Source organism: Ovis canadensis, chromosome 11 (assembly GCF_042477335.2).
Source record: "Ovis canadensis isolate MfBH-ARS-UI-01 breed Bighorn chromosome 11, ARS-UI_OviCan_v2, whole genome shotgun sequence".
NCBI lineage: Eukaryota > Metazoa > Chordata > Mammalia > Artiodactyla > Bovidae > Ovis > Ovis canadensis.
The window spans coordinates 33,676,098-33,693,605 of NC_091255.1; the positions used below are offsets into that span (position 1 = coordinate 33,676,098).

At 46.2% G+C, this 17,508-nt stretch overlaps 1 protein-coding gene and 1 pseudogene across 1 annotated transcript; one reads left to right on the forward strand and one right to left on the reverse strand.

The window, feature by feature from the left end:
* The first annotated feature begins 266 nt into the window (after positions 1-266).
* On the forward strand, positions 267-6,567 carry LOC138929724 (proteasome maturation protein pseudogene; annotated as a pseudogene).
* A 6,476-nt stretch (positions 6,568-13,043) lies between these two features.
* On the reverse strand, positions 13,044-16,579 carry FBXO39 (F-box protein 39). Its single transcript, XM_069542398.1, has 3 exons — positions 15,554-16,579; positions 13,718-13,894; positions 13,044-13,381 (listed from the first exon to the last, which is right to left on the reverse strand). The coding sequence occupies exons 1-3, from the start codon at positions 16,577-16,579 to the stop codon at positions 13,253-13,255; spliced, it is 1,332 nt and encodes a 443-aa protein (XP_069398499.1). The 3' UTR covers positions 13,044-13,252.
* Between the last annotated feature and the right edge of the window lie 929 nt (positions 16,580-17,508).

Consider the following 17,508-nt stretch of genomic DNA (forward strand, 5'->3'; position numbering starts at 1 on the left):
AAAAAATTAAAAATAGAACTATGCTATGACCCAGCAATCTCACTTCTGGGAGATTCATATGCAAAGAAATGAAAGCACTATCTTTAAGAAATAACTGTACTCCTGTGTTCATTGCAGCACTATTCATGGTTGCTGAGACATAGAAAGAAAGTAGGTCTCTGTTGACAGATGGATGGATAAAGAAAATTTCACACACACACACGCACACCATGAAATATTATTCAGTCTTAACAAAGAAGGAAGTCCTGCCATTTACAGATTCATGGATGAACCTGAAGGGCATTGTGCTAAGTGGAATAAGCCAGACAGATATAGACAAGAACTGTATGATATCACTTATGCGTTAAGAAAAAAAAAAAGAAGACAGAATAGAATGGGCTTCCCTGGTGGCTCAGTTGACAAAGAATCTGCCTGCAATGCAGGAGACCTGGGTTTGATTCCTGGGTTGGGAAGATCCCTGGAGAAGGGCATGGCCACCCATTCCAGTATTCTGGCCTGGAAAATTCCATGGACAGAGGAGCCTGGCAGGCTACAGTCCATGGGGTGGCAGAGAGTCGGACACGACTGAGTGACTTTCACTTTCACAGAATAGAATGGTGGTTGCTAGCGGCTGGAGAGAGGGGGAAATGGGGAGAGGCTGGTAAAAGGGTACAAGCTTTCAGTCGTAAGATAGTTAAGTTTTGAGGATCTAATGTACAGCATGGTGACTATAGTAGATCACACAGTTTCTATATTTACTCTCATAGCAAATCTTAAGCTTTCTCACATACACACCAAAAAGATAATTATGTGAGGTGATGAAAGTGAAAGTGAAGCTTGCTCAGTCGTGTCCGATTCTTTGTGATCCCATGGATTGTACAGTCCATGGAACTCTCCAGGCCAGAATACTGGAGTGAGTAGCCTCTCCCTTCTCTGGGGGATCTTCCCAACCCACGGACCGAACCCAGGTCTCCTGCATTGCAGATGCATTCTTTACCAGCTGAGCCAGAAGGGAAGCCTATTTGAGGTGACGGTATGTTGATCAACTTGACTGGGAGAATCCTTTCACAGTTTCCATGTATATCAAATAATGTACCCTTCAGTTCAGTTCAGTTGCTCAGTCGTGTCCGACTCTTTGCAACCCCATGAATTGCAGCACGCCAGGCATCCCTGTCCATCACCATCTCCCGGAGTTCACTCAGACTCACGTCCATCGAGTCCGTGATGCCATCCAGCCATCTCATCCTTGGTCGTCCCCTTCTCCTCCTGCCCCCAATCCCTCCAAGCATCAGAGTCTTTTCCAATGAGTCAACTCTTCTCATGAGGTGGCCAAAGTACTGGAGCTTCAGCTTTAGCATCATTCCTTCCAAAGAAATCCCAGGGCTGATCTCCTTCAGAATGGACTGGTTGGATCTCCTTGCAGTCCAAGGGACTCTCAAGAGTCTTCTCCAACACCACAGTTCAAAAGCATCAATTCTTCGGCGCTCAGCCTTCTTCACAGTCCAACTCTCACATCCATACATGACCACAGGAAAAACAATAGCTTTGACTTGGCGGACCTTAGTTGGCAAAATAATGTCTCTGCTTTTGAATATGCTATCTAGGTTGGTCATAACTTTTCTTCCAAGGAGTAATATTTCAGTTCAGTTTGCCAATCACACCTTTGTGAAGCTGGTGAGGAAGGGAATAGAGGCAGAGCTAATCCATCATAGAGTCAAGTCTGCCTGTCCTAACAAAGCATAAAAAAAATCTCTGAAAGGATAAACAGAGTCACAAATTAGTTAACCGCATGCCAGAACAAAATCCAACACTTTTTCAAGAAATACAATACAACACAGCACATAAAATTCAACAACGTAAAATTCACCATATTTAGCGCCCATTGGGGAAGGCAACGGCACCACACTCCAGTACTCTTGCCTGGAAAATCCCATGGATGGAGGAGCCTGGTAGGGTGCAGTCCATGGGATCGCTAAGAGTCGGACACGACTGAGCGACTTCACTTTCACTTTTCACTTTCCTGCATTGGAGAAGGAAATGGCAACCCACTCCAGTGTTCTTGCCTGGAGAATCCCAGGGATGGGGGAGCCTGGTGGGCTGCGGTCTATGGGGTTGCACAGAGTCGGACACAACTGAAGTGACTTAGCAGCAGCAGCAGCAGCAGCAGCAGCACCCATTAGAAAATCACAGGACATGTAACAAAACACAAAAATCGGACACATACTTAGAACAACCAAGCCACGAACAGACCCAGAAATGACAGAGATGATGGGATTAGTAGTTAAGGACTTTAAAACCATTATTTTAAATGTTAAGACTATAATCAAGGAAAATTTGGGCCTGATGAACTATGGAATGAGGTTCGTGACATTGTACAGGAGACAGGGATCAAGACCATCCCCATGGAAAAGAAATGCAAAAAAGCAAAATGGCTGTCTGGGGAGGCCTTACAAATAGCTGAGAAAAGAAGAGAAGTGAAAAGCAAAGGAGAAAAGGAAAGATATAAGCATGTGAATGCAGAGTTCCAAAGAATAGCAAGAAGAGAGAAGAAAGCCTTCCTCAGCAATAAATGCAAAGAAATAGAGGAAAACAACAGAATGGGAAAGACTAGAGATTTCTTCAAGAAAATTAGAGATACTAAGGGAACATTTCATGGAAAGATGGGCTCAATAAAGGACAGAAATTGTATGGACCTAACAGAAGCAGAAGATATTACGAAGAGGTGGCAAGAATACACAGAAGAACGGTACAAAAAAGATCTTCACGACCGAGATAATCATGATGGTGTTATCACTCACCTAGAGCCAGACATCCTGGAATGTGAAGTCAAGTGGGCTTTAGAAAGCATCACCAAGAACAAAGCTAGTGGAGGTGATGGAATTCCAGTTGAGCTGTTTCAAATCCTGAAAGATGATGCTGTGAAAGTGCTGCACTCAATATGCCAGCAAATTTGGAAAACTCAGCAGTGGCCACAGGACTGGAAAAGGTCAGTTTTCATCCCAATCCCAAAGAAAGGCAATGCCAAAGAATGCTCAAACTACCGTACAACTGCACTCATCTCACACTACTAAAGTAATGCTCCAAATTCTCCAAGCCAGGCCTCAGCAATACGTGAACTGTGAACTTCCAGATGTTCAAGCTGGTTTTAGAAAAGGCAGGGGAACCAGAGATCAAATTGCCAACATCCGCTGGATCATGGAAAAAGCGAGAGAGTTCCAGAAAAACATCTGTTTCTGCTTTATTGACTATGCCAAAGCCTGTGTGGATCACAATAAACTGTGGAAAATTCTGAAAGAGATGGGAATACCAGACCACCTGACCTGCCTCTTGAGAAACCTATGCGCAGGTTAGGAAGCAACAGTGAGAACTGGACATGGAACAACAGACTGGTTCCAAATAGGAAAAGGAGTACGTCAAGGCTATATATTGTCACCCTGCTTATTTAACTTCTATGCAGAGTACAACATGAAAAACAATGGACTGGAAGAAACACAAGTGGAATCAAGAAAAACACTGGACTGGAAGAAACACAAGTTGGAATCAAGATTGCCGGGAGAAATATCAATAACCTCAGATATGCAGATGACACCACCCTTATGGCAGAAAGTGAAGAGGAACTCAAAAGCCTCTTGATGAAAGTGAAAGAGGAGAGTGAAAAAGTTGGCTTAAAGCTCAACATTCAGAAAACGAAGATCATGGCATCTGGTCCCATCACTTCATGGGAAATAGATGGGGAAACAGTGGAAACAGTGTCAGACTTTATTTTTTGGGGCTCCAAAATCACTGCAGATGATGATTGCAGCCATGAAATTAAAAGATGCTTACTCCTTGGAAGGAAAGTTATGACCAACCTAGATAGCATATTCAAAAGCAGAGACATTACTTTGCCAACAAAGGTCCGTCTAGTCAAGGCTATGGTTTTTCCTGTGGTCATGTATGGATGTGAGAGTTGGACTGTGAAGAAAGCTGAGCACCAAAGAATTGATGCTTTTGACCTGTGGTGTTGGAGAAGACTCTTGAGAGTCCCTTGGACTGCAAGGAGATCCAACCAATCCATTCTAAAGGAGATCAGTCCTGGGATTTCTTTGGAAGGAATGATGCTAAAGCTGAAACTCCAGTACTTTGGCCATCTCATGAGAAGAGCTGACTCATTGGAAAAGCCTCTGATGCTGGGAAGGATTGGGGGCAGGAGGAGAAGGGGACGACAGAGGATGAGGTGGCTGGATGGCATCAGAGACTCGATGGACATGAGTTTGGATAAACTTCGGGAGTTGGTGATGGACAGGGAGGCCTGGCGTGCTGCAATTCATGGGGTTGCAAAGAGTCGGACACGACTGAGCGACTGAAATGAACTGAACTGAACTGAACTGAAGGAGGAAAATAAAAGATATACAAAAGAGACCAAAATGGAACTTCTAAAGTTGAAATACATAGTATCCAAAATGAAACATACACTGGATGGGCTTTAGAGCAGATGGGATACTACAGAAGAAACGATCATTTGACTGTGATCGTTTGAAGAAATTGCAATTATAAGCTACCAAGATAAAGCATTACAGGAAAAGACACTGAAAAAGAAGTGAGCAGAGTCATGGTGGGCTGTAGCACAATATCAAGCAATGTAACATATTCCAATTACAAACTGGAATCCCAGAAGAGGCAAAAATTAAACAGAAAAAATATTTGAATAAATCGTGGCTTAAAGTTTTCCAAATTAGATGGCGACTGTAAAAGCTTAGACTATAAATGCATAGAATCTCAACAAAACCCAAGCAAAGAAACAAAGAAAACCACACTAAGGCTGATCACAGTCAGATTTGTCAATATCAATAATAAAAAGAAAATCTTAAATGTTGCCGAAGAAATTCAACTTCTAATCAAGATAGAATAATAAGGATTGGATTTACTCTTACTGAAATAAGGATGACTCCCTTGGCACGGACTATTTAGACGGCAAACAAAAGCAAAATGATAAATGGAATTTTGTGAAAAATAAAAAATTCTGATCTACAAAAGATGTCATTAAGAAAAACGAAAAGGCAAGTCATATTTGCAAAACATATTATCCAGTAAAGGACTTATGTGTAGAATGTACAAGGAATTCTTAAAGCTCAATAAAAGCAGCTTACTTTTTTTTCATAGACAAAAGATTTGAACAGACGCTAGGCCAATGAAGATACATGAATGGATAATAAGCAAATAAAATGACATGTCAGCAAAGAAGATACATGAGTGGATAATAAGCAAATAAAATGATGCTCAACAATATTAGACCTTAGGGAAATACAAATTAAAACCACACGGAATAGAAGTGAGTGGTGGGGCCAGCTGACAATAAAGGTGCTGAGAGGCTCTGTGCAGAGCAAGTTGGACTTGGATCTCAGCTAAAGGACAATATTCCAGTTACTGAACTTTCAGTAAGTGGACCTTCTTCAAAAAAAGGTTTTTCCCTTGTGTGAGAAATGAACTTTTGCCTAGTCATTCTCTTGAATTACGGAAAAAAACTTCCAGTTCAACCAAGATAAAATAAATTTTTCCACACCGAGAAACATCTGGGGTCTATTTGCTCCACTAAAATTGCACATGGAATTCAAAGCAATGCAGCAGGTTCTGCACCTTCCATTTCTTCCAAGCTCAAACCTTTCAGTGGATATTTGAGGAAAAATGATGAGGCTATTGGATTTGAAGGGATTTTTAATGACATATCACAAAGGGAACTAATGGGAAAACTACCCTTGATGATGGAATATAAACTTGATTTCCTGTGATACAGTGTGTGCTGTTCATGAGAACAGAGGAGCTGCATCTCACAGTAGTTGTCTATTTTCTGTAATTTGATGTGCACAACATTGAAAGTACTGACACATGGGGGAAACCCCACATACACATACCCCAGAGTGGATAAAATTTTAATAACTGACAATACTAAGAGTTGTCAAAAAAAGTAGAGCAACTGGAACTTTCATTCATTGCTGTCGGGAATGCAAAATGGTGCAGTCACTCTGGAAAATAATTTGGTAGTATGTTTATATGTGTATATATGTATCAAGCTAACTGTATACTTATCACGAGACCCAGAAATCCCACCTTAGATATTAACAGGAACAAAAGCATGTATCCACACAAAGACTTGTACACAAATGTTTACAGCTGCTATATTCATAATGATAAAAATTTAAAACAAGCCAATTCCATCAATGAATAAATAAATTGTAGTATATGGATACAACGGACACTGCTCAACTATAGAAAGAAATAACTAGCAATACAGGCAACAATATGAGTGCTTGTCCCAAGTTTTATGCTAAGTGAAAGAAACCCAGTATGAGTGATTACTTGTGTGATTCCGTTTATAATCTGTAAATCCTCAAAACATGATTCCTTTGGTGGAGGCAAACGTCCAGGGATAGAAATCAGACTGGTAGTTGCTAAGGGCCAGAAGTAAGGGGTGAGGCAAGGGCACAGCAAACCTTTTCAGTTGACGAAATGTTCTTTATCCTGATCATGATGTCGCTAGATGATGATATATAGTAAAACTGGTGAACTTTATGTAAATTTTACCCCAATGAATCTGATTTTTCGAATAGAATGCATGACAAACTTGTCGGCCACCACTGATTTTGATGGTGAAGGGAAGATAGTTTGCTGCACTAGAAACTGGCTCTCCTAAGACCTGCTGAGAGAAAAGGATGTGAGACTTTCCTGTGGATTAGATGTGAGCCATGGGAGAGGAATTGATGTTTTTGAATTGTGGTGTTGGAGAAGACTCTTGAAAGACCCTTGGACAGCATGAAGATCAAACCAGTCAATCCTAAAGGAAATCAGTCCTGAATATTCATTGGAAGGACTGTTGCTGAAGCTGAAGCTCCAATACTTTGACTACCTATTGAGAAGAACTAACTCATTGGGCAAGACCCTGATGCTGGCAAAGATTGAAGGCAGGAGGAGAAGGGGACGACAGAGGACGAGATCCAAATGGCATCACCGACTGGATGGATAGGAGTTTGAGCACGCTCGGAGTTGGTGATGGACAGGGAAACCTGGCGTGTTGCAGTCCATGGGGTCGCAAAGATTCCGACACGACTGAGCGACTGAACTGAATGGGGAGAGCGGCTGGAGGAGTGCACGGCGACCCACTCCAGTATTCTTGCCTGGAGAATCCCATGGACAGAGCAGCCTGGTGGGCTGCAGTCCAGTAGGTCGTAAAGAGTCAGACATGACTGAAGCGAACTTAGCACGCACATGCAGAAGGCACCTCTACGCAGAGGGAAAACTTGCATAGAGCGGTAATATTAATAAAAACCTGTCCAGGAGCGCCACCTGGAGGGGAGCTGAGACTTAGCAGCAAGAAGCTGAAGCCTAAGGCTACCTGTGGGCCTAGGGTAAGGGGTCCCTACAGACCAAGGGTGAGACTTGTGGGTGAGAGACCCCGGTAATGATGTGGGCTGCAGGGTTGGGAAGAACTTTCAAGAGTCACTAGATGAAGAGTTAGCTTTCTACACATAGCAAGCCTGGGGAGATGTGTGGCAGGTCACCCAGAACTAGTTAGAATTTGATTTTTAAAAAATTTTATTAGTATTCTTTTTGGCTGTACCACAGGGCATACGGCATGACCAGGCATGGATCCCGAGCCAGGGATGGAACCCCACCAGAGTTCCAGAGTTCCCTGACCAGGGATAAAAACGGAGCCCCCGGCCCCGGGAGTCTTAACCACTGGTCTGCCAGGGAGGTCCCCAAAGCTGATTTTTAGAGTAGAAAGCGTGACAGGCTTGCTCCTCTCTCTCCCCTATTTCAACCCCGGAGGAAGCAAAAGCAGCCCAGTGAGCGAGTAAGGAAGAGGATCTCAGGATGTGTGAGCAGAGGGGGAGGGGAAGCAACATTCATCCCCCACACAGAGTCCCTGCCACATACAGACGCACAGACTCACAAGCGCCCCCCACCCCCGCCCTCTACCCCACCCCCACCCCCACCCCCACCCCCACCCCCACCCCCACCCCCCGCTGTGTGCTGTCTATCCAAAATAGATGGCGGAGATGTTTTTAACCTTAAATAAACTTTTCTTTTTTGTTGTTGTTTTTTGGCTTGTACTCTTTGTACATCTTTTTTAAAAATTTATTTTTTATTGAAGGATAATTGCTTTACAGAATTTTGTTGTTTTCTGTCAAATCTCATCATGAATCAGCCACAGGGATACATATATCCCCTCCCTTTTGAACCTCCCTCCCATCTCCCTCCCCATCTTACCCCTCTAGGTTGATACAGAGCCCCAGTTTGAGTTTCCTGAGCCATACAGCAAATTCCCATTGGCTATCTGTTTTACATATGATAGTGTAAGTTTCCATGTTACTCTTTCCATACATCTCGCCCTCTCCTCCCCTTTGTACATCTTTTATTGTGGTAAAATGCACATAACATCCAATTTCTCATTTAACCATTTTAAAATGTAGGATTCAGCAGGACCGAATTGTTGTGTACCCAGCTGGGTATTGGCGTTTACTCATCTCCAGAACCCTAACCCCATGTCTGCTAAACAAGAACGCCCCCTACCCCTACCCCCTGCCCCTGCCCCCAGGAAGCACCATTCTACCCTCTGTCTCTGTGAATCTGACCACTCTGTATGGGTCTCAAAACTGCGATTACTGAAATGAGACTTTGATAACTTGAAGTGACCCTGGAAATTTTGCCAGTGCAGTGTCCAGAAAAGACATGGGCCTTCCCACTATTCGATTCAAAGGGGTGATGATGAACCAGCCCCAGAGAACAAGTCCAAATGGGGATTGGCTGTTCTCTGATTTCCTTGACCACCATGAAAGGAAACTCTGGTCTTCAGCATCTGGGACCCTGAAGGAAGCAGGCAGATACTAGCTCCTGCCTGCTGGGGTCGCTTATCCGGGTGGCTGGTCTTGGATGGGGCTTGGGGTCAGGATGGTGGCCAGGAGGCCACCAGGGGGCGCAGCAGGGAGGTTGATGAGCCCCAGAATCAGAGGGGCCTCAGGGGCCCAAGTCAGAAGCCTGTCTGCAGGAGAGCCCTGCAGCTTGCTTTTTTCACTTAGCACATCTTGAAGGGTGTCCATGTCAAGACATGAAGACCCATCTCTGTCTTTAAATTGCTGCATCATGCAGAATTACCAGCACTTAGGTTTCCCAGGTGGCTCACATGGTAAAGAATCTGCTCGTAACGTAGGAGACCTGGGTTCGATACCCGGGTGAGGCAGATGGAGAAGGGCATGGCTACCCACTCCAGTTGCTTTGCCTGGAGAATCCCATGGACGGAGGAGCCTGCTGGGCTACAGTCCACGGGTCACAAAGAGGCCGACACGACTGAGCAAGCATCACTTCCACTTTCAGGTCGCCGATTCCCAAGCTGGTGGAATTTATGGTTGATTATACTTTTCTGCTTGGAGAAGGCAATGGCACCCCACTCCAGTACTCTTGCCTGGAAAATCCCATGGACGGAGGAGCATGGTGGGCTGCAGTTCATGGGGTCGCGAAGAGTCGGACACGACCGAGCGACTTCCCTTTCACTTTTCACTTTCATGCATTGGAGAAAGAAATGGCAACCCACTCCAGTGTTCTTGCCTGGAGAGTCCCAGGGATGGGGGAGCCTGGTGGGCTGCCGTCTCTGGGGTCGCACAGAGTCGGACACGACTGAAGCGACTTAGCAGCATACTTGTCTGCTATTAGCTATTACTTCAGTAAACGTATGTCATTCTTCTTGGACCTGGGTTTCTCTAAAGTTGCTTAATTATTCAGTCACAGGCAGGTCATCCTATCACTCATTACGTCACTCATTACATGGGTGAGTGACAAGGTTAGATCGTGACTTAGAAGGGTTTAAAATGTCATACAAGAGAAATATCTTTTGGAAATGACCTTTTGAAATGGAACAGTTAGACCACCTCTAGAGCTGTCATCAAGGGTGGCCCAGGTCACATTCGTTCAGTGGGCTGGACAACATGGAGTGGAAGAACTTGGGGAGGAAGAAAAGCAGCTTCTATGCTGGACGATATGGTCACCCTTAGATTATAATAACGTGCATATTGTTACTATAACCACTGTTCTGTGTGTCTGTTTATTCCTCACCACTGTATTTTATTCCTCACTGCTGTCTAATTAGTTGACAATGCTATTTACTTAAAAAAAAAAATCCAGGTGGCACAGTGGTAAAGAATCCACCTTCCAATGTAGCGGATGTGGGTTTGATCTCTGGTTGGGGAACTAAGATCACACAGGCCACCGAGTAACTAAGCCTGTGCGCCACAACCGCTGAACCAGTGCCTCAACTCAAGAGCCCGTTAGCTGCAAACTACAGAGCTCGTGTACCACAACTAGAGAGAAGTCTGTGTGCCGTAACAAAAGATCCCCCATGCTGCAACTAAGACCCTATGCAGGCAAAAATAAATAACGTTTTCTTTTAAAAATAATGAGGCTGATCAAAACACAGCAAGATGAATCTCAAAACGATTGTCTGAGTTGATTGTGCTGTTCTGCATGTGGCCCCTCACCTGCCTGTGCACCCCTAAAACTCCTCTTTAAAAGCTCTTGATCCCCGATCACCAATGGTGAGTTGGTTCTTTGGGACATGAGTCTACCTTCTCAGAATTGCTGGCTTCCTCAAGAAAGCTATCTTTCCTTTTACCCAACACTTGTCTCTCAATATTGATTTCTCGAGCAACAAACAGTTGAACCTGAGTTTGATAACCAGATAGGGACCCTGCACCTCTTGCCAGTGCTGATTTTCTTCTGAAGGTTCATGAAACAGGAACCATAGGCACCCAACAGCATTGCAGGGACATTCAGATCAGACAGTGATTGTGGAAATGCTGTGAAAACGGAAAAGCACTAGAAAGAATGAGCTTTAATAAAGACCTGAAAAGCTAAGCATAAATATGGATACAACATACAAAAGATGAGATAAAATCTGAAGTGAGACACTTGTCAAAAGTCCTGAGATTTTATTAATTTATGGCAGAAAGTGAAGAACTAAAGAGACTCCTGATGAAAGTGAAAGAGAAGAGTGAAAAAGTTGGCTTAAAGCTCAACATTCAGAAAACTAAGATCATGGCATCTGGTCCCATCACTTCATGGCAAATAGATGGGGAAACAGTGGAAACAGTGGCTGGCTGACTTTATTTTTCTGGGCTCAAAAAATCACTGCAGATGGTGACTGCAGCCATGAAATTAAAAGACGCTTACTCCTTGGAAAGAAAGTTATGACCAACCTGCTAAGTCGCTTCAGTCGTGTCCGACTCTGTGCCACCCCACAGACGGCAGCCCACCAGGCTTCCCCGTCCCTGGGATTCTCTAGGCAAGAACACTGGAGTGGGTTGCCATTTCCTTCTCCAATGCAGGAAAGTGAAAAGTGAAAGTGAAGTCGCTCAGTCGTGGCCAACCCTCAGCGACCCCATGGACTGCAGCCTACCATGCTCCTCCGTCCATGGGATTTTCCAGGCAAGAGTACTGGAGTGGGTTGCCATTGCCTTCTCCGATGACCAACCTAGACAGCATATTAAAAAGCAGAGACATTACTTTGCCAACAAAGGTCCATCTAGTCAAGGCTATGGTTTTTCAGTGGTCATGTATGGATGTGAGAGGTGGACTATAAAGAAAACTGAGTGCTGAAGAATTGATGCTTTTGAACTGTGGTGTTGGAGAAGACTTTTGAGAGTCCTTTGGACTCTCCAGTCCATTCTAAAGGAGATCCGTCCTGGGTGTTCACTGGAAGGACTGATGTTGAAGCTGAAACTCCAATAGTCTGGCCACCTGATTTGAAGAACTGACTCATGTGAAAAGCTCCTGATGCTGGGAAAGATTGAGGGCAGGAGGAGAAGGGGACGACAGAGGATGAGATGGTTAGATGGCATCACCAACTCAATGAACATGGGTTTGGGTGGACTCCGGGAGTTGGTGATGGACAGGGAGGCCGGGCATGTTGCTGTTCATGGGGTTGCAAAGAGTGGGACATGACTGAACGACTGAACTGAACTGAACTGATTGGGGAAAAAAACCCTAGGTAGAATTATATGCACAAAATCTCAAAAGATCAGAAGAAATCCATGTCAACAGCATGGGCTCAGGAGTTTATCCATACTCCCCATTTAAAACACATCATGTTTCCCTGTGACTATAAAAATAGCACATGGTCTTTGCAGAAAAGCTGAGAAATAGGGGACAGCATAAAAAGGAAAATAAAAATCACCCATAATCCCACCACTCAGAGATCACTATTAACATTTTGGTATATCTCTCCTATGCTTAAAAAACACCTGTACTTGTATTTTATTGTGATTGGTATTAACACTAAACACAGTTTTGTGTCATGCCTTTTTCACTTAGCATTGTGTCAGGGACATTTCTCCAGGACATTACAGATGCTTTGGGACTATGAAGGTCATGGTCACTTCTGGTTCAGCCCCACATGAGAACTGAGCTTTCGTAATAGGCTGAGCACCACGCTGTCTGGATGGGGAAAACACAGGGGAACCAGAAAAGCAGATATGGGAGATCTGAGTCCATAACACCAACAGATTAGGAGCTGAGCTCCTGTGGGAAGGAGTTCTGGCTCTGAGCGGCTCTGTCTACATGTGGGAATCTCCCTGCTTCGCTGGAGGACCTGCTGGCTGATTTCATTCATCTGAGATCAGGCCTGGCCAGCTTCAGTGGCAGGAGGCTCTGACATGAAGGTCAGCCAGGATAGAAAGCGTTTCTGGGGGACCTCCCTGGCGGTCCAATGGTTAAGACTCTGCCTTCTAATGCAAAGAGTACGGGTTCGATGCCTGGTCAGAGAAATAAGATCTCACATGCTGCAGGGTGTAACCAAAGATTAAAAATAAATGAACAAATCTTGTTCAACAACAACAACAACAAAAGCCTTTCTGAGCTGACACTGATAGTCGATGGAAATCTTGGCTCTGTTTCCTCCCTGGCACCTTTTCGGGAGCAAGGTCAGCAAAAGCCAGGGTCCCTGAGTAAGAACCTGCTGAGTGGCTTTGGGCTTTCAGCTCCATGGCTGACTGAGAATCAAAAAGCAAAACCAAACCACAAAAAAGAGAAATCACCCCTGGATAGCTGGCAAAGATAGCACTTTAAAGTCACCTGGGGTCTTCGCATGACGTCCTAGGCATTGCTGGGGTGTCACGTTGGTGTGAAGCCAGCAAACAAGGAGGGAGAGGAGGAAAAGGGGTGGAGTAGGGGATGCCCCAAGTGTCATTCTATGAGGACCGGATTGTCAGGTTCAAAGTGCTCCTGGTTTTCTTTCTCTGGAGAGCGCTGGTTACATCATGGGGTAAGCGATGACAAAATAGTTAAGCTCTGAATCGATCAGCTTTCTGTACTTCCTGTAAATTTCCCGCAGTGTCCTGTCCTCTTCATTCGTCTCATATCTGTTTGTATAAATTCTCACCTGTGCTGACAGAGAAACACATCTGCACACACGCACCCTGTGACTACATCACCCAGGCCCCAAAGACCATCCAAATGAGGAACCCATACAATTGTTGGCAGAATCAGGAAAAGCCCAACCCCAACTATCAATGCTGAGGATGATTACTACTAATTATTAATCCTAAGCTCCAGATTCCCTTGGAAATTAGCAATTTCACAGAAGGGACAGACTTGTGAGACATCCAACCCCCATGCCCTGCCTCCACCCTGACCTTCATCCCAGGACTGGACACCTGCCCCCCCAGAAGCCCCTGTGCCCCTGCCCTTGGTGGAACCCACCCTGGGGTGCTCTTACCTTGAGTGTGCGCAGGGCACACTGCCCTTCCTCCCGGCTCTTTAGGATCCTCTCCACAAACTTAACATCCAGGAAAGCCCAGATTTTGAAATAAAACAACTTCCTGCAGGATAAGATGAGGAGGTGCAGCTCTTCATCCAGAGACTCATGGTTGTTGTTGAATTCAAAAGTTAGTTTCTGGAAAAGCACCAATGGGGCAGACGACGTGAACAGAGATGCTGGGACTTAGCTGGATCATTTCACAGCACTTTCATGATCCAACACTGGCCTGGTGGCCGTGGTAGTCCAAGTGTTTTATTTATTTATTGTCCATGCCTTGCGGCACACGGGAGCCTAGTTTCCCTTATCAGGACCAGGGCTGGAACCCATGCTTCCTGCAGTAGAAGCGGAGTCTCAGCCACTGGCCCACTGGGGAAGTCCCCTCCAGTGCCTTAGATAAGGGACACTGGACACGCAGTTGTCAGAGGAAGGGATTTGGGAATGCAAGTGATCTCATCCAAGTTTCCAAAACTTGGAGTTTTGAGGAAATGTACCTAGAATCTGGAGACCAAAGTGGTCTTCCTGGCCCTGCAGTGGACTGGCCAGGTGACTATGGGCAACACCAAAAGGTAGTATGATGTCTGCCTGCCCACTTCAGGGCTGTGTGAGCATAAATGACCTCTTCACACTTTGTCATCCCTCACTGTAAGTATTGGTGTTTCTTAATTTATAAATTTATTAATAAGCTTATTAATTTATCATTTATTTGTTATATAATTATAAGTTTATTAAGTGGTATAAATTAATTAATTTACCTGACTGCACTGGGTCTTAGTTGTGGCATGCAAACCCTTAGTTGCATCATATGGGACCTAGTTCCCTGACCATGGATCGAAGCTGCGTTCCCTGCACTGGGATTGTGGAGGCTTAGCGACAGGACCACCAGGAAAGTCCCAGTGGTGGTATATATACCCCCGTATATCCATGCTCACAGCCTTGTGTGAGGTCCTTGTTATTCAGTCGCTCAGTTGTGTTTGACTCTTTGTGATCCCCTGGACTGTAGCCCTCCAGGCTCCTCTGTCCATGGGATTCTCCAGACAAGAATACCAGAGTGGGTTGTCATGCCCTTCTGCAGGGGATCTTCCCAACCCAGGAATCAAACCTGCATCTCCTCCATTGGCAGTCATGGATTCTTTACCGCTGAGCCACTTGAGAAGACTGTGAGGTCCCTGCTAAGGGGACAAAATGATGCTGATTTTATAGATGGGGAGCTGCCAGATTAGAGAAGAGCCCACGCCTCTGAGCTCCTCGGTAACTTGGGTCAAGTCTGTTTTTTTGTCTGGTTTGGAGTCTCACTGTGTCCTGTGTGCTGCTGTGTCAGGTGGATGAGTGGAAGGGGCTGCCGACCTTCTGGTCACCAGGGGAGGCACCTGCATGCTTGGACTTCAGAGTTCTGAGCCAGGGATATAGGCGCTTTCCCTGGTGGACAGTCACCCAAGAGTGGGTTTCATGTACCAGAAGCGAGCAGTAGCTTTTGTCCTCTGCTGTGGTCTTGGGGACCAGGGGAGGCGTAGTTTGGTGACCTTTCTCAGAATCTCAACTTAAGGCTTCCCTGGTGGCTCAGATGGTAAAGAAGCTGCTTGCATTGCAGGAGACCCGGGTTCGATCCCTGGGTTGGGAAGATCCCCCAGAGAAGGAAATGGCAACTCACTCTAGTATTCTTGCCTGGAGAATCCCATGGACAGAGGAGCGTGGGAGGCTACAGTCCACAGGGTCTTTCACCTTTTGAGAGCAGGCAGGAGGAACCAGAGGGGCGGCCACTCCTCCCCGGCCTCCTGGCCCTCCGGTCGTACCTACCTGCAGAGTGTGCCGAAAGGTGGGCAGGAGGTCCGTCAGGGTGGGTCTCATGGACCAGTCGGGGTCGCTGAAATAGCAGCTTCTCAGACTGATGCTCCTGATGGGGATCTCCTGCAAGAGGATCCGGGCCAAGTGCTCGTACTTCATGACCCGCTCAAAGAAGAAGTTGACCTTCAGGCTGGTGGCGTGCCTCGCCAGCCTGGCCCAAGACATGCCCCAGATGACCTGCCCGTGGGGGTCGTGAATGTGGCACTTGATGTTCATGGTCCGGAGGGTGCCGGGGTTGTTGTCGCACAGGTTTTCCAGCAGCTCGTCAGAGATGCAGTTGTAGTTGAGGGTCAGGGACACCAGGCTGTGGAACGTGGCCATGGTCTTGTTGAACTGGGGACTGCTGTAGACGGCGAGGTGGTGGCTGAAGTAGTCCTCGATGTTGAGCTCCGTCACCGTGCTCCCGTTCCTTAAGTAGCTCAGGGCGTTGAGGATGTGGCAGCCTTGTTCCGTGGTGAGCCTGGCCCCCTTCAGGCTGAGATAGTTCAGGTGTTTGCCCATCTTCTTCAAGAAGAAGCTCAAGCTTTTCATGAATGAGCTCCTGATGCTGTTCCTCCAGACCAGGCGGTCCAACTCGAGATGCTGGATGGAGAAAGATTTCAGACGGTTGTTACTCTTGCCCAGACATGAGAGGAGGCCTCGCATGGTGACCTGGAACTTCTTGGTCAGGACAGCGTTGTAAGGATTCAGGAATTTGATCTCCAGGTGCTCCAGGTAACGACCAAATTTCTTAACATACCAAAGGGCTGACTCGAATTCGGATGCATGTACCCTGGAAGGTCTCCCACTGAACGTGATGGTCCTGTATCGCCAGAGGTCAGCCGAATACATCGTCTGGTTCCACTTCCTGCAGACAAGGGCCGCTCTGGACCTGTCCCTGTCTCCCAGCCACCAGAAGACACGACGCAGGCACACATCGGGCAGGGTGGCCCAGCAGCTCTGGTCTTGAGGCTGGATCAGTTGGTCTTCTTCGTCCATCGGGGAATCAGGATGTCCACTGCAGCTGCGTGGTGGGCAGGGCTTCCAAAAATGAGGAAAGAAAAGCAATCACTTGTTTTCTGTGGGGAGTAAAAAGGAAGACCATTACCTGCCAAACACATATTAAACCTAATGCAATGAACTTGCTCTGTGGCCCCATGTGTCAGTACTGGGCTGGTGCATGGGGGACAAAGATAAATAAACCATACAGTGTACACCCGCAAGGATTCACAGCCCAGCAGGGGTCTAGTGGGGACACAGACCAGGACTCAGTTACAACACTGTGGGAGACGAGAAAAGGCTCAGGTATATTCGTGGTGCCTCTGCCTCTGCTCAGTTGCTCAGTCGTGTCCGACTCTTTGCAACTCCATGGACTGTAGCCCACCAGGCTCCTCTGTCCATGGGATTCTCCAGGCAAGAAAACTGGGGTGGATTGCCACTTCCTCCTCCAGGGGATCTTCCCGACCCAGGAATCGAATCTGCACCTCTTGCATCTCCTGCATTGACAGAAGGATTCTTCACCCACTGAGCCACCTGGGAAGCCCATTCACGGTGCAGGGTAGCACAAACAAAGCATGATCAATTCTTTCTGGGTGAGAAGTAGTAGAGAGGGCTGCTTGGAGGAGGTGGCATCTGAGCTGAGGTTTGCAGGGTGGATATGTGTGTGCAAAGCAGATGGGTGGGTGGTGGAGGATCTGGTATACTCCAGGAAGAGGGAACACGATGGGCGAAGCCACAGGATGCGAGCATATGTGATGTGTTCATATTCAGGGAATTAACAGTTGCTTGAAGCTTAATTTGTGACAGGCAAGGAGTGATGAACCTGGATCTGGGGCAGTGGGAGGTGCAGGCTCAAGGGCATCATTCAAGATGCTCTAAATGATGTGATAAAGACTGTGTCCTAGAGGAATTCTGACATCTTCTCTGGA

What these genes read in the sequence shown, in the direction of transcription:
- FBXO39 (XM_069542398.1), bottom strand. Translation starts at nt 16,579, where the DNA reads ATGGACGAAGAAGACCAACTGATCCAGCCTCAAGACCAGAGCTGCTGG. An exon ending in CCTTTCGGCACACTCTGCAG is followed by an intron (nt 13,895 to 15,553) that starts GTAGGTACGACC and finishes GTGCTTTTCCAG; the next exon opens with AAACTAACTTTTGAATTCAA. An exon ending in GTGCCCTGCGCACACTCAAG is followed by an intron (nt 13,382 to 13,717) that starts GTAAGAGCACCC and finishes CTGTCAGCACAG; the next exon opens with GTGAGAATTTATACAAACAG.